Source organism: Acartia tonsa, chromosome 10, assembly GCF_053477335.1.
Source record: "Acartia tonsa isolate MP-2025a chromosome 10, ASM5347733v1, whole genome shotgun sequence".
Lineage (NCBI taxonomy): Eukaryota > Metazoa > Arthropoda > Copepoda > Calanoida > Acartiidae > Acartia > Acartia tonsa.
In genome coordinates, this window is record NC_137269.1 from 34240731 (window position 1) to 34268242 (window position 27512).

The following is a 27512-nucleotide window of genomic DNA, read 5'->3' on the forward strand; positions in this document are numbered from 1 at the left end:
TTCATCCATATTTTCTATGCTGCCTGTCTAATATGTTATTCCAATTTTTGTTAGAGTGTGTCTCTAGGTTACTGAAATAAAAAAAAATAACTAAATGGAATGAAATGACAATTTATAAGTAACAAAGACCTTAGTAAAGTAAATAAGAAAGTAAAATAGCATAATTATTTTACTAAAAGGCATTAGGATATTAGGTTCTGCTACTTGGCTTTTTTTTATCTTTGTTGTTTTTTTAAAGTTGATTACAAAATTTAGGAGGAAGATATAGCAATATTTGACCTATTGTCATCTATGGTGAGCAAAGATATATCTAAATCATTGACAGTGGATGCTAGTAGAGAGTATGCTAAATTACTTTTCACACCTACTGTGACAACTTCAACTACCACTACTACAATTACACAAACTACTACATCTACTACTACTACATCTACTACTACTTCAACAACTACAACAACTACTACATCAACCACTACCACCTCTACTACTACATCAACTACTACCACATCTACTACTACTACATCAACTACAACTTCAACTACTTCTACAACAACAACTTCAACTACTTCTACAACAATAACTTCAATTACTTCTACAACAACAATTACAACTTCAACAACATCAACTTCAACTACAACAACTTCAACTACTACTTCAACTTCAACTACTACTTCAACTTCAACTACTACTTCAACTTCAACTACTACTTCAACTTCAACTACAACAACTTCAACTAAAACTTCTACAACAACAACTACTACATCAACTTCAACTACATCTACAACAACAAAAGCTTCAAATTTTATATTTTTAAGGAAAAAACGTCAAATTAATTCTTCAACTACCTTAGAATCTACTTTACCTGTTACTACAACAACTTCAACAACAACAACGAAATCAACTGCAGCAATAACAACTAAATCAACTGCAGCAATAACAACTACATCAACTTCAACAACAACAATATCAACTGCAACAGTTACAACTACATCAACTTCCACAACAACAACTACTTCAACTGCAACAACAACAACTTTAACAACGACAACTACATCAACGGCAACAACTACATCAACTGCAACAACAACAACTACATCAATTTCAACAACAACAACAACATCAACTGCAACAACAACAACTACATCAACTTCAACAACAACAACAACCACATCAACTGGAACAACAACAACTACATTAACTTCAACAAAAACAACTACATCAACTGGAACAACAACAACTATATCAACTTCAACAACAACAAATACACCAACATTAACAACAATATCAACTTCAACAACAACTGCTAGTTCTAGAACTACTGCTGCAGCAACAATAACATCATCTAATACTACTATTTTTTCTACAAATACTTCTACAACTTTAACTACTTCTACAACTACTACCACAACTTCATCAAGAATATCAACATTAACTTCTACAACTTCTTTGAATAATTCAAAAACTACTCTTACAACTGCTAGCTCAAATACAACATACATAACTACAGATACATCAACTACAATTCTACCCACTGATAGTTCAAATACAACATCCATCACTAAAGATACTACAACAACCCCAACCACTACTTTAACATCAACAACAACTACAACCATGACAACTACTACTCCTTACCCTCCTGCAACAGGTTTTAAATATATTCTAATATCCTATATAAAGTAGTAAGTTTTTCTTTTCAGTGAAGTTTCTGATATGTCTAGGGAAGGTTTAATTTTTAAAAATTACCCACCCCACAAACAAACAAAAATTTAAATTTTACTAAAAACTAAGATTGAAAATTGGCAGTAGTCGACTTCCCCTCTACCACCAACCTTAAGTATTCCTAGAGGCCACTAGGGGCGTAGCCACTAGTTAATGATATAATATAGTACTTTTAAAACCTACAAATCCAAATGGTTAGGCGGCAACAGATGCAGGATTATAGAAAAGGTAAGTGATAATATTGTATATGATCTAATAAAAATATATCTTGTTGCAGAGGATCAAGCAATCCTGCTGGCTTTGATGAACAATATCAATGCAGCTGTTGTGCTTGAAGAAAAGAAACAAGAACAGTTGAAAACGTACTTTGATTCTCAGGTATATAACTAAGAGATGGTTTTAGATTTGAAAACCAAGGGTTGTTGGATAAAGCAACAAAAAAATAAAAAGATATTCATTTATTGCTCATCTCATCATATTGTTTCTACTTACACCTTGTTAGCCACTAAAGTAATTAAATTCGTAGACAAGTACCATCGTCACATGGCCAATATAAAAATTACTGCAATGTTATAATATTTAATAAATTAGAATAATTTCATATAGAAATTTTTTTCAACCATTGGCCTTTTAATTTTATAAAATTTATTTGACATTAATAATATTGAAATGTATTTAATTCAAATATCGTCATATGGATATGTATCAGCCATTACCACTTTTATTTGGCATGTCATCACAGACTGTTTTTTGTTTTGTTTTGTAAACATATACATTATAGGCATTAACTGAGAGCTATATGGAGATTATGAAAATCCTATGGGTGTCTAGTTTATCTTGTACTCAAACAGAAGATGAAACTGAAAGCCTTATACAAAATTGTACCCTTAGAGGTAGATTATAAATTCCTTTAATTTATATAACTTTTATATCCTTTTATCTATTTCACCTTGTTATGCAAGATAGGTTGTTTATAATGGTAAGACAATAATAGACGATTTTTTTACAGAAAAATAACTTATATCTAAGGTGAATTCTTGAAAACTTTTTTGGCTCACTGCCTCACACAAAGTGAGGCAAATTATTCCCTCTAAATTTTTAGCGAGCCTCACTAATTTTAGTGAGGCAAAAGTTTTTTAAGAATCTACCTATGAAGTCTGATCTCAAACAGTTATATTCGAAGATTTTTTGATTTTCAATTGGAATGAAATATTAGCCTGTAGGTGCAAGGGTTTTACTTGTCACCTTTACTATAAATAATACCTCTATTATCCCAATAAATCTGCTCCAATTTTAATATATTATATTAAAAATGAATTATTGTCAGTTTGACATTATCGCAGCATTCAACGATTTTTTTTGTCTATAGTTCTTTTCAATAAGAAATACACCTATGTAGTGAATATTATCTATCTGCTCCAGTTTTAAAGTCTTAAGACTCACACCTTTATGGAATTTTGCCAAACCTACCAATACATTTGGACTGTGATATTTAAGTCAACATGTTCAAGCTTATACTGTAATCATCTTTAAATGGAATATTCTAAATCTGTTAACATATCCAATGGAAATTAATCTAGTAGTGATGGACAATATTGTGATATATTTCATTTCAAGAAAGCAAAGCTGACTGTGGCAAGTTATTCAAAAAGACAATGACAGATAATGGAGTATGCTGCTCTTTCAACAGCCATGTCAACTATAAGGTAGAGCATAATTGTAAAAATTTCATTTTTGAAAGGAGGGGACATTGAACTGTAAATTACACTGTACAAATTATGTGGTGTTTACTTTTTAAGAATAACTAGCTAAAAAACTTGAAGAGGTTTGTATCTAGATTGAATTGGAAATTACGAAGTTCAATTGCTTAAAATTTATAATCAAAGGGAGAGAGAGACAGAGAAGTTTAAAAAAATACTGGTACCCAAAAACTTAAACATATATCATATATGTTTTTACCAATTATTTCTTATCTGGAGAAGTATTTCAATTTATTATTCCTTGAGATCCCTGGAGCACAAGTCATAATCTAACAATTACAATATATTAACAGGTATCAGAACATAGAACATTGCTTGACACTATTATAAATCAGGTAATTTAATTTTGTTGTTATTTCCTATCAAAATTTGGACATATTTGTTTACAGCTTCATTACAATGATAATGTTTATAGGCAAAAATCGAGGAAATGAAGTTGCCCAAAATGTTATACAATAGTACTACAAAAATCATATCAAAATATCTTATCTAGTCAACATATTAAATCACAATGATAGGATCAGTTTTTAAAGAAATGAAGAAGGAATCTGACAGCTTTGTAATATGTTAAACCAATGCAGAAATAGATACAGTATTTCTATGTAATTGGTTGGACTGATAATGATATTCAGACAGACAGACCAATTAAATAATACCCAAGTTACGAATTAATCTATTATTATCTTTCAAAATTAAAGTAATCTAAATTAGGAAATGGACAATGAAACTCAAGAAGAACTTAAAATTGAACACCAGGAAAAAATCATTTTTACAATGCTATAACTAAAAAGAATGGAGTTTGGGAGTATGGCAGTTGTTCTTTTTATTTAATGTGTAATAACAGATAGTGATGGTGAGTTTATAAGTTTATCTTTGATAAGACTGTGATAACATTAAAACAATCTTGCCTAAATGAGATGCTAAGGGAGAATCATTTATGCACTCTTAATGGCGTTGCTGCAAAAGATCTAATTACATGAGGTCTAATTTACAAAATGTCGGCCCACTAACTATGAATTTTTGTATAATGTAGATTAATTTTTATAATTAGGTCTTCTTAGAATATTATAAATCTTAAATCATGATGAATTGATTTTGAAATTTAAAAATGATATTTTGAATCAGTTACAACCTGGACTTCATCAGGTAAACTAAATTTAACAAAGATGACAACATATAAAAATAGAAATCCTAAAAAAATCATGAGTGGACAAACAAATGAAATGAGCTGATATAGTTTAATTATTTGTTGCTTCGTATTATAGACAGCTTTACGCGGATAATGAAATGAAAAATTATAAGAGCCAATTTTGTTGACCTTGAGAGGTCCAATGCCCGGGCTTGCAAAACTAGTTATTTTAACATTCGTGGAAAATTGTCTGCAAAACATTGTTATACATGATTTTTCAGTATGGGAGAGAACTGGTTCTTATCCAGCAAATATTATTCGACTTCGAAGCCATACTGAAGCATATTTTTCATTTGTCATGAAACAGAGGAACATTAGATAAATTAAAGAAAATGAAATATTAAAAAATAAAAGATTCTAATTTTCCTTGATTATCGCGCAAAGCTAAAGAGTACGCACGGTCGGACCGGACCCTAATTATAGAAAATTTCCCCCCTTTTCAAACTGATGAAAAAGTAAAATTAATATATTTGTGATCATGTTATGACGCAAACCACAAAGCACTGAGTTTATAACATCAAATATAGCTGTAATTCTTTAATTCTCCTCAAAGTTTCACTCAGTCTAAATGAAAAAAATACAAGAATGATAATATCCAGAAAAGCGAATCCGCAAATCAGAACTTTACTAACATTATAGGTATTTCTTTCATCGTATTATAAACCGCTTTCCGCGGATATAGATTATTAGATTAAAACAAGTTTTTTTTGGCCCCGAAGTGCCGAAGGCACGGGCTAAAAAACTGGTTGTAATCTTATGATTGTACATTTCTATATTCGTAGAGGGCTGGATATAATACGATGCTAGACATAGTTTTTTCGTATGAATGAGAACCGGTTCCTATCCATCGGATTCGAATGAATACGAGAAATGATTGTATAGGGATATTATTTTATTAAAATTCAATACGCTTCTCAAATTATACCTATCTATTACAGTAATCCAAACGCATGGATTTGAATTTAATGGATTATCTCAGCTGGCCTAAATAAATTATTTTAGCTTCCAGTTAAATTAGTACGGTCGGATCTATCCATATGTAACAAGGATGACAACATCCATAAAAGCGAAGCACTGAAACGGTAGGACAAACGGACATTAACATTTGTTAAGTGTCTGAACTGAATAATCAGAATATAAAAGTATAAGAGTCAAAGCAAAATTGTAAGTAAATTTGTTGAAAAACTGCTTGATACAGGATAATGTTTATGGACATACTTATATTTTTAGGACTTGATTATAGAGTTGCTTCGCTTATAATATTGTTCTTTGTTGTCCCAGGAATCAATATACCAAAAATCAGATCAAACGGATAATTAGATCACATAAAAATTTGTTGTTAAAAAAAGTAGAAAAATCAACATGATTAAAATGGACGCACGGACATTCTGGTAATGGTTATAGAGTTGATACGCTTTCTAAATCGTACCTAACTACTACAGGAATCACCATGCAAAGTTTGAAATCGATAGGACAATTCTAACATGCCCATATTAACGAATAAAAGCTATCTATCTCGGACGGACGGACGTACGGACGGACGGACCGACCCTAATTATAGAAAAGCTTAGCTTTTAAAAAGCTACTCTTGGATACGTCATGTAGATTCAAAGAAAGCTTTAGTTTTAGAAATTATAGAAAGTGAACAAATTATATTCTATAGAACTGTTGCATACTTTTCAGAAAGAGAGGGAACAATGGGCTGTTTATTACACTAGTCCCCAAAGTTTTATAATATCGTTTTCTTATTCGTTGACTTAACAATTTTGGGGACTTTAGTAAATTTTGATTGGTTGATTCATTAAGTTTCAACCACAAATTATAAACTAAAGAAGGGGTAATTTTTATGTATCATTATCGGAGATATACATTAATTTAGCAGCCATTGTCTTATCCCTTTAGATCCCTGCATACTTTTAGTATTTATAGAGTTCTAAGAAAAAGTATCCAACTAAAAAGAAATTGATTAATTATATACAGAGCTGGATCTTTAAATCATTTTAGTGGTGAGCCAGATCGGGGTGCGCCGAGTTTCAGCCAATCACAGCGCGGCATTTTATAAAATGTTGTGCTCTCATTATTGGAAAGTTGGCTCACCCCGATATGGCCTGAAAAAGATCCAGCTCTGATAAATAATTTGGTATTAAATTTTTTTTTTTACTTTAGGGACTCAGCTTTGTGTTAGACAAACATTCAGACAAAGATTCTCTAAACTCTATTTTTCAGTAAGTTTTTACTTTTTCTTATTATCCAGAGATCTAATGTAATGAGACAAAGGACGATTAATTATATGAAAGAAAAATACCCTTATTCAATTTTTGGTTGTTTAAACACTGCAAGTTTGGAATCAACCATTCAAAATCCAAAAAAAGTACCAGAATAAGATGACGTGGTTCCAAATCTTCGGGTAGCAGAGTAATTCCTGTGTTTCATTTATTTTGTATTTCTTTCTCTCTTTATATTTCTCTCATTATCTTTTCTTCCTTTCATTCTCTTTCTGTCTTTCCATCTCTCTTTTTCTATTGTTTTTTCTCTTCTTTTTCTATTTTTCTCTCCTTTTCACTTCATCAGTGTTTCTACATATTTTATTTACTTTCCTTTCATTATCTTACATTTTTTAAAACATATAACTTATATTATTCTATAGAATGAAGTAATACTTTTTAGGGATTGGACTGGCTTTCAAATATTTATTGGTCATCCAAATGAGTTTCCAATGATAAGAGGTAGGTTTATATTTAAAAAGTGCTTTGCTTAAAAGTAACCATTGAGCACATAAATCCCCTCCTTTTTTTGGAAATTAAGTGAAAATAAGGGGAGGTATTACCTAGGTAATTTCTTATTCCTAGAGGGGGGGCAAATTTATTTCAGAATGGGAATAAGTGTTTCTCGTATTCATTCGAATCCGGTGGATAGGAACCGGTTCTCATCCATATGAAAAAACTATGTCTAGCATCGTATTATATCCAGTTTTCTACGAATATAGAAATGTACGATCATAAGATTAAAACCATTTTTTTTAGCCGGTGCCTCGGGCACCTCGGGGCTAAAAAAACTAGTTTTAATCTTACAATTGTACATTCTATATCCGCGGAAAGCCGTTTATAATACGATACGAGAAATAACTATTCCTGTACTCGACAATGCACTTTGAGGAAAACGAACAAAAAATAATTTTCACATCTGCCCATCTGAACAACAAAATAACCTAAAACCTACCCTGAAAATTTTTAAACATTTTAACAAGCCGTTTTGAGCCCTAATGAAAAAATGTATAAAACATAAAGACATCATATTACTTCATTATATAGGACTAGCAATTGCGCCTAAAATAGTTATAAAGCTCTTTTTGATCAAAATAAGATTAGCTGTATTAAATAACCATATCGGTTCTGCAGTCAACGAGATCCTTCGCTGTAGACGCACTGACAGAGAGACATCCTGTTATTTTAGTAATTGTCTTTCTTTCTAGAGAATGGAATACTATTGGATAGTGGTAAAGAACATTATATTGATATAATGACAACAGTCACAAATACAGATTTAGATCTTAGGTAATCATATGACAACAATGTTTGTATAATCGTTTCGAAACCGATAAATATCAGGTTGATTAAAACCGGTTCTAAGGCACACTGAAAATTTATGTAGAGCATCGTATTATATCCAGTTTTCTACGAATATAAAAATGCACAATCGTAAGATTAAAACCAGTTTTTTAGCTTATGCCTTCGGCATCTTGGGTGGAGGTAAAAAACTGGTTTTAATCTTTTAATTGTACATTTCTACATCCGCGGAAAGCTGTTTATAATCCAATGAGATAAATAACTATTATTGCATTTATATTGTGTTTAATTCATTTTACATTTGTGTGTTATGGCCGTATAAGGCCTTGATAAATGCGAAGCTTTTTATAAATATGGTCGGTCCTATTACAACAGGGTACATTGTTATAAGCGTAGCATCTCTATCTCATTCTCAAGTCCTAAAATGTAAATATGTTCTTAAACAGTATCCTGTATTTAAGCAGTTTTGCAAAAAATTTACTTACAATTTAATTTATACCTTTTCTGTTCTGAAATTCTTCAAGTGTTAATGTTCGTTTATCAGAGCTTGGCGTTATTGATGTTGTCATCCTTGTTTTTATATTTTCACTAAAATTCAAAAGTGATTTTTTTCTGGAAAATGTTATATTACCGTATCTTCTCTTTCAAAATTACAAATGGAACACAGTGAGTTTGAAGGTGCTTTGACTTTTGTGTCAGAACCTAAATTGGGACATAGTGCATTTTATTACCTTAGGTTAGGTAACCTCATTTCACTTTTCAACAAAATCTAAAATGCAGCCGTTTTTGAGAAAATTAGATTTGAAAATTTCAAGTTCAATTTTCATCCACTGGGAGTTACCGCATAATCATGACAAGAAAAACAAAGATTATTTATTTAAAATTTTGAAAAAGTTTACTTTTATAAAGTTCTTTATAAAACCACTCCTTAAGTGAGTTGATTCATGGCCATTTTTATCAGTTGCTTTGCTAAGGTCATGGAAATTCAGCTTTAAATAAATCATGTATAAAGAGGTTTCATGACAGACTTCATAAAAGCAAAGTTTCAAAATTTTGAATAACTTATATTTGCTTTTCTTGTCATGATTATGCGGTAACTCCTAGTGGATAAAAATGAACTTGAAATTTTCAATTATAATTTTCTCAAAAACGGCTGCATTTTAGATTTTGTTGAAATCTAGGGTAATGAAATGCACTTTGTCCCAATTTAGGTTCTGGCACAAAAGTCAAAGCACCTTCATACGCACTGTGGGAAGAATACCAACATCCATAATTAGGAAATCTTAGAAATAGTGAAAACAGCTAAACTTTATCATGGGAATCTGCACAAAAAAAAATTTGATCTATCTCTAAGAATTTTAAGTGTCTTTTTTTCAATTGCATCCAAGAAAATCACTTTTTTTCATGTAATTCCTTTTTTTCCACTACAAAATTGACAGACGAACGGACGAAAGTGAAATATAGAATGTACTCTAATAATTTTGGACGGACTAACGGACATTTCGAAATATAGAATAGCACCGTTACTAATGAAAAACAATTGAAATGTTTTCTTTTATTTCTATTGCGTAACTTTATTTGAATAAGTTTTAAAAATCTAGAACTCATATCATATCTTTGTATGTATTACACCTTTTACTTTTTCTTTTAAATTTTTTGTCATAGAGGATTTTTAAAAGAGTAGGTATAATATCAGAGAGTAATATTTGTCAGGAAAAAGAAATATATTTGACTTTATATTCGAATTTCTCGGGAAAAAAATAAAGAAGTTCAAATTCAAATTACTTTAAAATACCGGATATGTACGGGTAGTTTAATGTTTTCATATAGGAAGGGTGAGGGTGGGGGGTGGAGCATTGCACTTCAATGGTGGGGGGCTAAAGGTTTTTCACTATTACTTATGAGGATTTTAGTATTGATGTATAATCCAAACAATTACCTGACCCAAGTGGCATCGTGGGGACCTTTTTCGTCTCTTAACAAATTGCTTTCTGATCTTTTGTAGCGACTTGGCTTGTTAATAATCCGACGCTATTGGCTGATATTCAAAGACCCAATTGAAAGTCGGCACAGGATTCGAACCATATGGCTAGAGTTACATATAGCTCGTGTCCCCTCCATATATTACTTTAATCACAGCCCAGCAAAACTCTTTCTTGTTTTTCTCCATGAATTTTGATATTACAACAATTTCATTTGTTTTTACACTCTCCAGCACAATACCAGTAACAATATTCCATTCAAAGTGTCCCTACTAAATTCCAACAATTTTTTGTAGTTAAGCTACTCTATAGACTATTGTGAATATGTGTTGTCTATCTTTTAGTCAATCAGCTGTATATTTATACGGAAGATATTATGAATTTTCGAAAATTCTGCAACAAAGTTACGTCATACATGTGTTTATAAAATCTAGGCGAAAAGTAAAAGAGGGGGGGCGGGGAGAGAAGGGTAACTTTTTCCGACGTTTTGGGCTTATAGACCTTCTTAACAGAGAAGCGTCGCCGGACAAAAAAAAATTCTCAAACTAAAAGGAAAAAAATAAATTTTGGTTTTATTGAAACACCTCAAGTTTATTTAAATTTTATTCTGTTATTGTTTATTCAGGAGACACTTAGGTTCATATATTTAAATGGAATATATAATATATTTCTGTCTATCTCTCTGGCTGTCTTTTTAGCTATCTATCTAATTATTTATCTTAATTCTAAGGTTCATATATTTAAATGGAATATATAAAATATTTCTGTCTATCTCTCTGGCTGTCTTTTTAGCTATCTATCTCATTATTTATCTTAATTCTAAGGTTCATATATTTAAATGGAATATATAAAATATTTCTGTCTATCTTTGGCTGTCTTTTTAGCTATCTATCTAATTTTTTATCTTAATTCTAAGGTTCATATATTTAAATGGAATATATAATATATTTCTGTCTATCTCTCTGGCTGTCTTTTTAGCTATCTATCTCATTATTTATCTTAATTCTAAGGTTCATATATTTAAATGGAATATATAAAATATTTCTGTCTATCTTTGGCTGTCTTTTTAGCTATCTATCTAATTTTTTATCTTAATTCTAAGGTTCATATATTGAAATGGAAAAAAAGAATACCTATTTATTAAACTATCTATCTTGATTTGTTAGGTACATATTTTTATAGAATATTCATTTGTACTAATTCAGCAAATTAATTTCATTCAAACTTGTTTTGTTTTGTAACTACAGGGAAGTGGGTAAGAGGGGAGGGGTGGCGGAGAAGGAAGTGGGTTGTGAGTAAACTTTTTCTTAAAATTGTTTGTCAGAATCCCGGTCCCTTGTCCTTGGTCTATTTGCTGTTTATCTTTATACTTTTTGTTCATCCATTTAAATTAAATATCTATAATACAAAGTAGTACGATGTCTGTCTGTCTGTCTGAAGCTTAAGATCTCAGTAACCACCTAACCGATTGGGCTCTACTCTTTAGGGAATATACCTGCTGGTCCTGGGATGGTTTTAAGATATTTTCTTGGGAGGTGGGACACCCCCAACCCCCCAAAAAAATGAAAACCCTTCCCAAAACAAAAAAAAATGTTTTTTACTTTTTCTTTTTAAATCTAAATAACACAAAAATAGGTTGATTAAACCACTTGGGGCAAAGCCCGTAGAGGCTAGGGGCGAAGCCGCTAGTATTATATAAATTAATATACACTATACTATTAGTAGGTATCTATATAATTTTCTATTCAGCCGTTCGGACTATACATAATTGAATTTTGTTGACTATGTATCTATGTAGATCAAGAAATCCTGAAGGTAGAGAGTGTAAATATCAAGAAGAAACCGAAAGCTTCAGGCTCTTTGATTCTTATACCAGGTATTTTTAAACATTAAAATAATTAACCAACAAGAATTCCAACATCAATATATATTCTTTAAAAGTGAAACTTTTCTATGATTAGGGTCTGACAGTTCGTAGCGGATAGCTAGCATCGTTAATTTAGACATGTTAGAACTGTCCTATCGATTTTAAACTTTTGATTACTGTAAAAGGTACGATTTATTTTTTTATTTTGTGTACAATAATTTTTATACTATTTAATTATCCTTTTTAATTGAATTTTATAGAGTTTGGCATCCAAGTTTTAATTTAAAATATGTCCGTATAATGCATACCCATTTTATACAATTTTGAAATGGATATACATCAAAATTTTGTTTGTCCTACTCTCTAGTTTTGGAGCTTCGCTTTTAATGATGTTTGTTATTATTATTATTACGTAGTTTATTGGTTTTTAATTAGTTAAGTAACATAAGATCACAAATACAAATTGTTGAAAATATAAAATTAGAAAATTATTTACAAATACTACATAAAATTTATTTTCAGTATATTTCACGTGATTTGTCTTCTTTGACTTCTCGGAATATTTAAGCTTTTGTTTTATGTGAGTGAGGGCAATGGCGTCTTTTTTTTTATAAACTCGTGGATCTTATTCAATTTCATTCTTCGACTGGATTGGCTGCTCTCGAATTTAGGATGGAGTTACCTAGCAGAAGTATTTTTATACCAAAATACCTAGCATTAAATAAAGAAACAAGTCAAACTCGTCCAAAAGTATTTTTGACGTAATTTTACTTGAGGTTGGATATAATACGTTCCACAAACTGTGCAGCACTGTGTTTGGGCGGTCCTAGTTGCCAGTTGCCTCTGAAAAAAAAAACCTGTCACAAATTCCATACTACAATCACAAAGAAAACCGCCTCATTTACCATAATTGGCATTTGTTGTTATGCTTGTTTTAGGACAAATTGTGAGCTAGAATGTGTTTTGGAGGTTATTTCCAACAAGTTAAATTGTACACCATGGTATCTACCACAAGGTTATTCTAACAAATTAATATTAAAAAGAAAACAAAAATATTTATGTCCATAAGAAGTTCCGTATTTGAATTTAATAATATTATGTTAAATATGATTTTTTTCTCATTTTAGTAAACACATCAACAATGTGTCATCCCATGGCTGCTTTGAATTTTACCAAAGAAATGGAAGTATTTGATTATTCAAGGAAATCATTATAATTTCATATTTTTGAAATTAAAGAGACTCTTTCTTACTTTGTACATTACTTGACTAAGATGATAACAGAGTTGTTCAGCTAGATTTTATTTAATAAATTAGAAATGACAAAAAATTAACTATTGGTTGAAAAAATTTGACACTCCTAACTTGTACAACCCAATTAGATCCCCAAAGTATAATTTGGGGACCAGTTAATTTTCAGTATAATATTCTACCTCTCTTGTAAATTAAGATTTTTTTTGGTCCGATTTAAATAATGCTGTCAGCTAAATTGTATTAATTATAAATGAAACTATCAGCTGTGGTTGTTATTCTGAGTGTGACAGTACTGAGTATGATTTCTCCATTGTTTCCAAGCCATTCAGGTATCTATCTAACTTTCTTTTCATCTATCTATCCATTTATCCATCCATCAACCCATCTATTCAACTCTATATCCATACATTCATCTATTATTCCATCAATCTAACCATCTTTCCAAATATCTACCAATCAATCCATCCGTCTATCTACATATCCATCCATTTTTCCATCCATCCGTTCATCTATCCATCCAACCATCCACCCAAACATCCATCCATCCATGCATCCATTTATAAATCCATCTATCCATTATTCCATCCATTTATCCATCCATCCATAAATATATACATACATCCATCCATCCATCTATCTAACGATCTGTCTATCTACATATCAATCCATTCATTTGGCTATCTATCCATCAATTTATCTCTTTGATTTTTTGTCTCCCCATTGTGAAAAATGCTCTTGAAAAATGGTGAAAACTGGTGAAATCATTAACAATTTTATTTTAATTTTAGGGACTGTAATTCTCAAAATTTTGATTTGAACACGCTGTGCTCGAGTCATCCTGGGGAGTTTGCTAAATATTCAACGCAGGTAAAGACATAAGTAAGTGTAGTAGTCTTATTCAGCCAACCTAATTTGTAACTTTTTTTCTGTCTTTCAGTCAGTTTGTCAGAAGCTGTCAGTAGAAATGATATTTACTTGGCTGCTGAGAAAGATAATAATGATTTTCATTACAATAGAGCATGAAATATAGGACTAAATTAGTTTGTCAGTCCAAATGACATTCTTGAAGGGGGGAGGGGGGGAGACTGATGGTTTCATTGGCCAGAAATTTTTTTTAGTGAAAGCACCAAATGAAATTTACTTATAAGGAAATTTCTTTTGCTTCATTAATAAGTTAATGATACTGATATTTTCTGATTAATGTTTCCTTTCGTACACGTAATCATGATAGTAAATTACTCACTTAGACTGCAAGTAAGTAATCTATTTCCTACACCAATATTAATACTGGTATATGATGCTAATTTCCAATCTCATATCAATTATTGTTCAAATATTCTTTCTATGTGTACTAAAACTATACCTCTATTTAAGGAACATAATATCCTTCCAATAATGCAAGAAATAGAATATTCATCTCTTATGACTATGCATGACTATTTTAAATGAAATTCTATCTCCTCCTTTTTATCCAACCTGGATTAGAAATAATCACCAAAATGGTAATTACAATCTTAGAAATGGCAATGATATTAATATAGGCCTCATAGAAATGAATATCTTAAAAAACATCCAAGGGTCTTCCAAGCCCATATGGTGTAAAGTTGAAAGTTTGGAGTCGACTACCCCCCACTCTCCTTCACTCATGTGTTCCTAGAGGCCTTTCAGGGCGTACCATCTTTTAACAAATATTGATGATAATGTTTAAAGGTGAAAGAAGCATATGAAAATTATTCAACAGCCTCTCCTGCTTACATTGAAAATATTAAGGTAAATTATATTTTATTAATATCAAGAACAACAACTTTCTAAGCAGCAAAGCAAAAAATAAAAATTATATACTTGAAATTCTTTTAATAGTAAAAGAAATCTTATTTAAATATAAAGGGAAAGTATAATATAAATAAATTGTGGAATTTCTCAGTTAGATATAATATAAAATAATCCTTAGGTAATGTCCAAAATTAAACTATAACAGTTTTAAAATTAAAAACTAGATGATTTTCAGAGTAAAGAATAGTTGATTGTCTATCTACAAAGGATTTATACGTGGATATCATGACAGGGGAAAATATTCGTCAATTTATATTGCTAACAAGTAACTTGTTTATTGGTCAGTTCGTTCATCTAGTAGAATAGGTTTAAGGTGGTGGATGGGGGTATCGTTATTTTAGCTCGCTGCGAGTTTCACTTTATCAGAAAACATGAAAATCTGGTGTAAGATCTAATCAAAAACAATTCTTTTCTCTATGCCCCCCCCCCCCCCCCTACTCATAAAATTTGAAAATACTGTGTTTTATCTTTTATGTGTTAGAATATTATATAAAGGATTTGCCTAAGGGTAAAGTAATTACATATTATATTCTACTCTTTTTCTCATTCTCATTTTTTCTTGTTTTAACATATTTGTTATAAGATTCAGTGCATATTTGATTTTTTTTTTAAAACGAAAGGGAAATTAGTTCTTTTAGTTAATTTTGTCCTTTGATTCCTTGGAATATTAGGCACAAAATAATCTAGTTTTCAGTTTTGAAATACGTTCTGAAATGGACACACAGAAAACTGTCCCGAATTTGTATTAATTTTGAGGAACAATACTCCAGTGACGTCATATTTTTCTTTCCCGAAAAAGGGAAGGGGGGAAGAAAATCATTTCAAAAGAGATGGGGAAAACCCCCTTTTCTCCCATCTCTTTTTTCTTTCCCCCTTCCCTTTTTTTTCTTTCCCCCTTCACTTTTTCGGGAAAGAAAAATATGACGTCACTGGAGTATTGTTCCTCAAAATTAATACAAATTCGGGACAGTTTTCTGTGTGTCTCTGAAATGCATTCAGTATGTTTTCTTCTCATTATATGTGACTACTTTTTTTCTTTTATCTTTTTATTTAAAATAAGTAAATAAAGTCAAATCAAATTGACAGACAGACAAAATGCAGAGTTGCTCAGCTACCTAATGTAAAATAAGTTTCTTGCTTCTTTTTCTTTTTCTTATGTTGCTAAAGATAATCACACTTTATGATATTAAATTCTTTTTTTCATTAACTTTCTGGTAGTTTTGTTTCAGGGGTGTATAGACAGCTTCAACCAACAACGAAATTAATTCGGGAAAAAATCACAAAACCTATACTTTTTTTTCAGCTGTCGTTGGGGGGCAACACATCGTAAAATTGACGAAATCTCCATTTGCCCCCAAATATTATTTTATATTTATTTTGCTTTTTGGTTATAACTATTCCTGGTGTATAGAATAGTTATTTATCGCATCGTGTTACAAACAGCTTTCTGCGTATATTAAAATGTAAAATTACAAGATTAAAACCAGTTTTGTTATCCCGAGGGCTTCGAAGGCCCAGGCTGAGAAACTAGTTTTAATTTTATGATTTATTTTTGATAATCTTGGAAAACTGTTACTAATATAATGCCTTGTATACATGATTTTTCAGTGTGACAGAACCGGTTCTGATCCAGCGGATAGAAATCGGTTTTGAAGCCATACACACTTTATACTGATAATGCTAACTTTTATTATCAGAGTTCTGTAAGATATTATTATACCGAGGAAAATTTAGAGAAAGAAATATTTACAATTTACAAAGAGGTAAAATTATTTATTTAGACAATACAATTCTTTTATCCTATAATATAGTAGTAAGTAAAATTTTTTTCTGTCTGATGCTTAAGATTTCAATAACTACTGAACTGATTTAGTTCTCCTTTTTAAGGGAAGCTTCACATATGTCCCGGGATGGTTTTCAGATATATTATTTTTAGATTTAAGAATATTTTTGAACCCTTTTGTAAACAGAGCCTCAAGATGCTAGGGGCGTAGCCCCTAATTTAATTTGATAGTAAAAAAATTACTTATATTAATCATTAATTCAAAAGATAAAATTTAAAAACAGTTAAAACCGCTTTTTTTATTAATAAACTAAAATACTTTTGTAGAATGGACGTGACCCCTATGATGCTTTTGAAAAGGACAGAGCTATTGTTTATATATATGCTGGCTCTCCGGGTTCTACAGGTTGGTAGCAGGACTATACACTCGAAGTTTTTGGAGAATTTTAGCTCCCTAAAATATAATTTTAAGATACATATAACTTTTTTGTTATTGAAGCTTGAGACTTTAAATTTAAGGTATTTGGTCTACTTGTATCAGTCTTTCAGCAGTTAATAACGGCGTATTTCCTGCAGGCTTCTTAACCCTTAACGGTCGGGGGGGGGGCGTTGAACGCCCCCCCCTCCGGTTTTTTCTATCTCATTTTCTGTGTGTGAGAGATGAAGAGCCCAAACTGCTTGACTTTTTAAGTATGGGTATGACACATAACTGAGAGTTGGAATTTTTTGAATATCTCCATCCTGGCGGGCACAGGATGCCAGCAAACCTGGCAGGGTCATCCAGGTAAAGAGCAAAAATATTTTTTTGACTAAAACAAAGCATTTTATCATACCAAAATACTAAAAAATCCTCTAGTAGTACATCCTTATATAAAATACAGGTGTTCAAGTCACTTTCAGGTTCCAGGTATGATCCTGCAGGTCCTGATCCTCCAGGTCTCCAGAAATCTTTAAAAGGGTCCTGTGGCCGGAATTTTTGACTTAGAGACTTCAAATTTTAAACTTAAGCTTTTCTTACATGTCTACATAACGTATTAAAATTTCATGAAGATCCGCCGCCGTTTTCCCGCCGACCGCCGACTGCGGCGGCTGGCAGCTGCCAAGTACAGCTGCGGCCGCTGAAATTTATATTTTGATATTTCAAATGTAAAATTTACATAAAGATAAAAATTTTCTAGAAAAAAAATTTTCTTCTAGCTTCAAAAATAAGAAAATTATAGCCGTTTGAAATTTTTAAGTAAAAAAGGACCTAAAAACAAAGGTTGTTAAATAAAAGGGTGAAGGAAGCGAAAATTGACTTAGACTTATAAAAGGTCGGAAATTCATTATCAAACAGAGGACTTGCACAAAAAAATTTAGCCCTCTAGCTCTAATAGGAACTGAGATAATAAGGGGGGGCGTTGAACGCCCCCCCCCCCGACTGATTAAGGTGCGGCAAGGGGCCCGACTGTAAAGGGTTAAAGTCCAATCAAATTTTTTACATGCTAATGTATGCATTTTATGGGACCAATGGCTTCGAGATTTTTTGAAACGTTTCACTTTTCTTGAGTTGGTGTCGCATCTCACGACCAATTAAAAGATTCTGATTATTTAGACTGGCTGGCGTTATGGCCTAGTAAGATAAAAAGAAATAAACCTGCTGCTTGTTTTAGAACTACAAAGATCTGTGGCAATGAGTAGTTTAACTTTGATATCCTCTATTGGTGGCTACCTGGCACTTTTCTTGGGTTTCAGGTATGAAATCATTATTTGTCTACCTGATTTATTAACGCAAAATGGGCGATTTACCTCATCCTTATAATAAAGTAACAAGATGTTTGCCTGTTCGTCTATCTATCTGTACCAAAGGATCTTGCTAACCGCTTAACCGATATGTTTCTTCTTTACAGGGTAGCTACTCTTAGATCATGGGAAGGTTTCTAACTATTTTTGGGGAGAGTAACATTTTATGTATATTTGAACCCAAGTAGGTATAAAGCTTTCTATTAATTTATCTATCTATCTATCAAAGTATACTTATTTTAAATCTATTTGTATGTCTCTTTTTCTTTTATGGTTAAGAAGTATTTTGTATCAATTTAAAAATTTACATAAGGCTGAATTTAAATACACAGGATGATATTAAATAAAGATGAGTTTAAAGTGATAACTAAAGTCTCTAAATTTAAATACTCGTTCTATAGTATCAGACAAGAAGTAGTAGCGAAATAAGAGGTCAATCATCCAATTTTTGTAGTATTTTTTGCTTTATCCGTAAAGATCCTACTGAGATTTTAATCTTTTGAGTTCTCTATTTTTGGGAAGCTTAACATTAGTCCAGCAATTGTTTATAATTCTCCCACTTCAATATCACTGTAATACAGAGCCTCTAGATGCAAGGGGCGTAGGCGCTGGTTAGAAAAAAAGGAAAATAATAGCATATATACTTATATTTTACAATTGCATGTATCAATTGATTTAAACCATTTTTTTAAGTTTATTCTATTTCTTAATTTTAATACAGTTTTATGAATACTAGCGGCTTCGCACCTAGCCTCTATGGGCTTTGCCCCAAGAGGTATAATTACATCTTTTATTACCTGGAGATCCCCCAATCCACCACTTTTTTTTTTTTTAAATTAAAATGGCGGGGTATTTTTTGTATTTTGGGGGGTTGGGGTTGCCCCACCCCCCAAGAAAATAGCCTAGAACCACCACAGGACAAGTAGGTATATTCCCTAAAGAGTAGAATCCGATCGGTTCAGTGGTTATCGAGATCTTAAGGGACAGACGGACAGACATCATTCTACTTTGTATTATAGATTAATCTTATATGAATTTAAAAATTTTTGAAAAGTTCCCTTTTTTAAATTATTTAATCCTATTCGTTTCATAAAAATGGAGGGGGTAGCCCTCTAAGCTTTTCGAAATGTATAAGACATATAAAAACAAACCAAAAAAGCAAATTTGCTTAGAATTGAATATAATAAATCAAACACATTTGTTGAAGTTGTTTATTCATATGCATTTGAGTTTGATAAACGAAATGTCAAATTAATGAAATAATATTTAGAATTGAAATATAAAAACAAAAAAGGTCTATAACCCTTTAATAAAAATTCAAATTGCGGCCTTAGGTGTGAAGTGTCTGCTTTAGTAGGATGAACTGAAAATAGTTGCCGAATGTGTACGCAGTTTCCTGGGTGTTTCCTCATCCTAGCTCAATATTTACTACCAGCTACAAATCTTCAAACTTCCCTTAAAAAAATCAAAATTTGAATGTATAAACGATTTATTCATTATACATTATAAATTTAAATTTTTTAAATTTTGATTTTTTTTTTGAAGTTTGAAGCTTTTTTAGCTAGTAGTAAATATTGAGCTAGGATGAGGAAACACTCAGGAAACTGCGTTAACATTCGGCAACTATTTTCAGTTGACCACATTTAGTAGATGTGGTTTTGAGAATCATATTATAACTATTGATGTTAGGAGGGCTCATTATTATTATTTTACTGTTATTTCTTAGTTTAATATACCGACGGAAATTTACTCCAGTACAAGGTGTTCCCACGAATTGATATAGAAAGTCTAGATCAATAACCCCTTTATTGGACCGTAGGTAATAAAGTCTAGTCCGTCTACATTATTGGTATTAATAAGGAAGTTTATTTTTATTTTAACTATACAATATGTCAACTTTAAACGGTTGAATTTCTTTGGATTTAGATTTGCTTTTAAAAATTATCCACAATTTTGTTGCTTGCATCGTGAACCTTTTCATCTTTTCTAAAATTCCTTAATAATCATGCCTTTTTCTATTAATTTGTAACTTCTTTTTATAAAATTGGTTTACTTTCTTAAGCAGATTTTTTTTTTAATCTTTTGAAAGCACGTTTACACCATTGCAGGTTACTAGCCCTGTAGGATTCTTCTAACATGATCTAACATAGGCAAAAAGGAAAATTGTGTGTTTTTTAGGTTTATTTTTGTCAGTTAGGCTTCTTTTCTTAAAGTTTTACTTCATTAAATTCAAATTCGTTATATTGAAGCCGAGGGTCAAAAATTATTTTGCCTAATTGTGTGAATACCCAAGGCAAGATATGGAAATTAAGTGAGGGTATCCACTTTTCTTATGGAAATTTAATTATTTCCTCAAAGAGTTTTACCAAGTTCACCTGAGGGCTCTACCCACCAAAATTTATTCAATATTTTAAATTTTCACTTTTTAATTTTGTATTTATCCCAGAGATAGACTTGTGGGGTCATTGGACTTTATATTACACTAATGTGTAGTACCCAAAGTATTTTAACCAGGTTATAATATTCGTTGGCTCGAAATCTTTGGGTACTTTCTTGAATTTTGATTGTTTGGTTCCAATCTAGCGGTGTCCAACCAAAAATTTTAATGTACATGCACAGTTGTAAGATTTCAACAAATTATTCAATAATATCAACTTACGGACAGACCTTATCTATAACAGATAGCTGAACTACTTAAAATGTACATAAATTGCACATTATTAATATATAAAAGTACTTTGCTAATATTTTGGACATTTTCTTGCAAAGTTTTAAAAGTTAAATTTTATAAATAATTTAAAGATGAATTTATATTTTGTCCTAATTTATACCATATCAGTATTGCGGTTTACATTTTTAAGAAGGTATAGTAAATTGGGCCGTAAATTGATGTGCATCCCCAATAATGATTAAACAAAATTACTCTTTTGCTGATTAAAATTATTGGTTGAAAAACTTGAAGACTTCATTCATCTGGAACAAATCAATCAAATTTTAAGATGAAGTATTTTCTTAAAACGTTTGTTATTAATCACAAAATTCCAGGGTTAAGAAATGGACTATAAATCAATATACATATCCAATTTAGATTAAAAATGTCCCCATTCTATTAATTTATATTGATAGTGGAAAAACTTGGACACTGCTAGTACCACTAAAATTAACAGTCCTACCCCCCTTACTGCGCATCTATCTTCTTTATGCGTTGAACGGTATTTTTTAGAAGCGAAGCTACTCTATAATTCCAATTGTCCGTCCGTCTATCCCTCCGTCTGTCCGTCCTTCCGGAAGACACGAAGCGGGAAAACGTGATTATCTCAGCTCCTATTAAAGATAGAAGGCTGATCTTCTGTCAACATTCCCATCAGTATGGAGTACAATTAGGTATACCTCATCCATAGCAGTCAGACTGCTTTATAGGAGGTTTTTGGCTGTTCTATATTTTCAACGAATTAATTTTCTCGGCTCCTATTTACGATAGAAGGCTGAAACCTTGTTTTGATTTATATTTTTATTGCGTTGAACTGTAATTTTCTCTATAATGTATATGTAGTATTATGTACTTTACATTTCTGGTAGACTTTTAATATTTTAGGAGAAAATATGCATTGCGGGAAATTCTGTCTCAATTTTAAATATCTGAAACTCAAACAAGAACGATTATGAAAGATTTTTTTGCAAAGACGCAACTTTTTGGCCTCACTTTATAAGCAAAATAATTAAATCAGTTATGAGAAATCAAGTTGCTAGGTTAGTCATAATAAAACTTTGCTTGATAATTTCTATGGCGATAAGGTATTTTGTAAAAACAAGCATAATATCTTAGAATCCTTTTTTTATTTGTTGATTACAATATCTAATTCCTTGTTTGAATGCTAAAAATGGTTATATGATATACATGGATTTATTGACAGGAGAAAATTGTTCATCAATTTAGGTTGCTAACATGGACCTCATTTGATTGTCAGTTGTTATTTCAGTCGAAAAGGAGGGGATGGGTAAAGGGAGTGTATTGGGGTATCATTATGTTAGCCAGCTGGAAGTATCACTTAATAAAATCAACATCCAAGTAACGATAGTATATTAGACTAAAAATTAAGAAAAATTTGAAAATGTAAAACCTACTTAAGATATTACATATGCTTGACAGTAAATTTCCACGAACCAAAATTAAATTTAAATTTGAAATTGTAATCTTTGCTCCACTTCCCGGAGAGTTCAAGTTTGCCAGGACAATTAGGATATTTATATTTGCTGATTATTAAAACCTTGCAGGGCTCTATCAAGTTATAACTTGACCTAACATTAAACCTTTTCTTAATAAAGTAACAAAGCCTAAGAAACAGAAGAGTGTGTAAAAGATCAATAGTTATCTATTTCTTTGTATTAAAGTCAGCTTTCCGCGTATATAAAAATAAAAGATATATATAAATATAAAAAAAGGATGCTGGGCCAACATAACTGGTAATATTTTTATGGATTTTATTCCAATATTCGTGGAAAATTGTCTGTAATATGATACATGATTTTTCATTTCGGTTCTGAAATGGTTCCGATCCAGCGGATATCAACTTGTTTCTTAGCCATATTGGAAAATGAATTAGTAAAAAAAAATCTCGAGGGAAAGCTAACGTATTTATACTACATCGTGAACCATGATATGTGAAGGAATACAATTACAGTTTAAATGTGCCTTTATATAAGTACTTGTGGTTGCGTCACTAGCATCTAAAAGCTTTGTTATCGAAGGTAAAGGGAAAGCAGAAACATAGTCTAAAACCAAATGAAAAATAGCAGAAAACCATCCCGGTACCATATAAATTATCTATAAAATAAAACTACTTTAGTAGATATCGAAATCTTAAGCTTAAAACTAAAAAACTTACTACTTTATATTATAGGTATAAAAGGGCATTGAATATCTAAATATTTGGCGAAATAAACGTTTTAATGAAAAATGTCGACATTAGTATAATTACATAATAAATAGTTTAAGAGATAGGTATTTAACATTTTTTTTGTTAAATTAGATAGTAGTTTGAAAAAAAATCTTCAAAAACAGTTTGTAAAAATCCTCTAATCATTTTTTAAAAACAATAAGTAAATATCTTTCTGAAAATTGCAAAAGAATAAAAATAAGATAAATAAATTGAAAATAAAATAATGTTTGTTTGATATATTATAATTTAGTATACTGTCACTGCTTGAAATTGTGTATTGGTTTACCTACAGATTCATTTGTCTACTCGCATTCTCTGCTAAATCAAAGAGGTAAATAAAATCAGGAATCATAGGATTTAGGAAAGGACAATTTACAAAAAAAAATTATTGCTTCCTCTATCTATGATAGACAATATTATTCCCACATAGATTATTACCATTGGTCGGAAAGTGTGGACACTGTTTTAAAAATGAATTGGATTTAGAATAAATTACAATTATTTGGTATTGCTTTCGACCAAGTGTTTGAACTTATTTGTGTTAGTCAGGTTTTAGAATTTTTCAGGGTAGACAGATATAAATCATTTTTAAAGCAAAGCTTTTCTATAATTTGTGGTAGGTCCGTCCGTCAGTTGTCAGTTCATCAGTCAGTACATCCGTCCGTCCGTTACGTTAATTTAGGCATGTTAGAATTGTCCTTTCGATTTCAAACTGTGCATGGGGATTCCTGAACTAGTTATGTTGGATTTGGAAGCGGAGCAACGCTATAATCGTTACCAGAATGTCCATACGTCCATTTGAACATATAGATTTTCAACTTTTTTAACAGCAAATTTTAATGTGAAAAAATTATTCGATTGATTTGATATTTTCCCTACTGATTCGTAGGACAACAATGTTATAAGTGAAGCATCATCTCTATAATCAAGTTCTAAAAATTTAAGTACATCCTTAAACATTATCCTGTATTTAAGTAGTATTTCACAAAATTTACTTAAAATTTTGTACTTTTATATTTAGATTATTCAGTTAGATTACGCTACCAGTTTTAATGTTCGTTTGTCCTACCGTTTCAGAGCTTCGATTTTATGGATATTGTTATCCTTGTTTCTTTTTCATTTAAGAAATTGAATATTACATGAATTCTAAATACCTAATATAATGTGCATGTCTTTTTTACTCAATGCAATGATGATGTCATCAAATTGAGACCTATAAGATAAATGGAATCATCTTATTTTTCCTATATTTTTGTTTCAGAGTGAACCCATCTACCTAAACTGAATTGTTACTACTCAAATCTCAGAGAGGGAGGTGACATTGGACTTTTTATTATATTGGTATCCAAACTTTGGGTACTTCCAAAATTTTAGCCAATATTTTTTATGTAATGTTGTCTCATCATTACTGATGTACATATAATTGTCGTCCATTGTCTTATCCCTTGAGATTCCTGTCAAATATTTATCTAAAAAGCAATTAAAAATCACACTTTGAAATTGAGATTTATTCAACGATTTTTTCAAGGCTCGGCAGCCGCACGGCACTAGCTTAAACTTTTCCAAATCTAAATCAGCTAAAAGCATCTGTGGCTACCGAGCCCTGATTTTTATCATATTAAGAATGTTATTTTTTTATATAAAGGTGTAAGGTTTTTTGGGTATAGTCCATTTCGTGGCAACACTCCTTAAGGGGCGATTCTTCGTTTTTTTCACAGTAACTTTTCTTCTATTTATAGCCTCTGCGGGGGGCTCTACCCTTGCGAGGCCAATTGCCTTACTCTGTGAGGCAATCATCTAACCCAATATAACCTAACCTAACCTAAACTAACCTATCAAAAGCCATTTTAAAAATATGACGAATCCCCCCGTCAGGGCCTTGCCACGAGAGGGACTATTCCCGGTTTTTTTGTTTGGCTGTCTGTTAGATCTCACAACCACTGAATCAATTAATTTATCCACTTTAGGGAGTGGTTTTATTTTCAAATTTAGTCTTTGGTGGGTTTTACATTATGATACTGTACTTCCCTTCCTATAAACTAGGGGCACAGTCGCTTGAATAGAAAGGGAGAAGTAAGAATGAAGAGGGAAGGAAATGACAGAATTTATTTTCTCGTATTCATTTGAATCCGGTGGATAGGAACCGGTTCTCATGAATACGAAAAAACTATGTCTAGCATCGTATTATATCCAGTTTTCTACTAATATAGAAATGTACAATCATAAGATTAAAACTAGTTTTTTTAGCCGGTGCCTTCGGCACCACGGGGCTAAAAAAAACTAGTTTTAATCTTATAATTGTACATTCTATATCCGCGGAAAGCCGTTTATAATACGATACGAGAAATAACTATTATTTATTTTCTTTCCATGATCCAAAAAAAATGTTTCTGTTCCCTACTGTATGGAGAGTATTTAAATTAATAATATTAGAATTAAGGATGTTGACAACGTTTAAATAAATGCATTCCCATTTCAAAATCCTCCAGAGAGAAATTCTCTAACTATAATTCTTGTATTTACAAGCTTATAGGCTTATGATGCTAAATTATGCACTGGTAAAAATCAATACGTAAAGAGATCGCAATAATTTTATTTGTTGAAATTTCAAGAAAATTTAGATGTACGATTTATTGAATTTAATGGTATATCTAAAATAAACAAAGAAATTGTAATAAAGTATAAAATTCAATAGAACCATTGCACGATGGGGTAAATGAAAGATAAGTGGAGTTAATTTTCTACTCTACAATAAAATAAAAAAGGGTTAAGTTTTCTAGTATGGCTTTGAAACCGATTAATATCCGCTGGATTAGAACCGGTTTTAAGCCATAGTGAAAAATCATGTATCCTATACATTTTTCTACAAATAATAAAATAAAAATAATAATATCAATACCATTCTTGTTAGCCCGGGTCTTCGGACCAAAAGAACTGGCGATTAAAATAGAAAAGTGTTCAACCTGCTAAACATATTTTAGTCCTATCTTTGCCCCACAGTGCAATTTTAAAAATAATGTGATTATTTTATTGAAAAATATAATCTCAAAGGAGGAAAGAGAATGCATCCATTTCTTTGAATGGTTCAACAATAATAATTATAAGATTAGTTTGTAAGGGAAAATTGTTGTTAAAAGTTGAGAGTAAATAAAATTTATATGTAAAATTTTGTCTTTTTAAGTATCAAAGCTGCTCTAAAATTCACTTTGTGTGTGAGTCTATTTATTAATCCGAAACGCCATGTGGGAAATGTTTTTCTCGTAATCATTCGAATCCGGTGGACAGGAACCGGTTCTCATCAATACGAAAAAACTATGTCTAGCATCGTATTATAAACCGCTTTCTACGAATATAGAAATGTACAATCATGAGATTAAAGCGGAAAGCGGTTTATAATACGATGAAAGAAATAACTATTCTCGGTTGGATTTAAAAAAAGATGACTATTTTTTGTGAAGATTCCCTATGTTATATACTTTGTTTGTCAGTATGTCGGTCATTAGAATACATTGCTACTTCTAAATGTTGTCTTCCTTCTTTAATTAATCTATTGTATTAAAGTGTGCATGCTGCTTTTGCATAGATTGTTTAGGTATTAAACTTCCTGATTGCAATAAGGCTATAGATTTGGCGATTCATCAATTCGAAAAGAAACTTTTTTTTCGACATGATCAGAAAAAATGTTAGGTGTTTTTTTGCTAGTTAATTCAAAAGCTTCTAGAGTTGTACTCTAAACAGCTGCGGTTAGTAATATTAATACTGCTAAAAATAGTGTAGCGGCTGCATAAAGCTTAATAATAAATTAGAAATTTCATCAATAAAACTTTTAGGGACC

The 27512-nt window shown here is 31.1% G+C and overlaps 1 protein-coding gene across 1 annotated transcript; it reads left to right on the forward strand.

Annotated features, from left to right (window-relative positions):
* The first annotated feature begins 259 nt into the window (after positions 1-259).
* Positions 260-26834, forward strand: LOC145329953 (uncharacterized). The gene is made up of 21 exons (XM_080174442.1): positions 260-1648; positions 2000-2100; positions 2504-2615; positions 3340-3428; positions 3776-3817; positions 4194-4235; positions 4605-4628; positions 6838-6896; positions 7339-7397; positions 8144-8225; positions 12018-12095; positions 13025-13101; positions 13214-13287; positions 13601-13668; positions 14128-14206; positions 15050-15109; positions 16870-16935; positions 17283-17361; positions 18608-18689; positions 23928-24008; positions 24939-26834. Exons 1-21 carry the CDS (start codon positions 292-294, stop codon positions 24955-24957), a joined length of 2730 nt encoding a protein of 909 aa, XP_080030568.1. The 5' UTR covers positions 260-291; the 3' UTR covers positions 24958-26834.
* Positions 26835-27512: the final 678 nt, after the last annotated feature.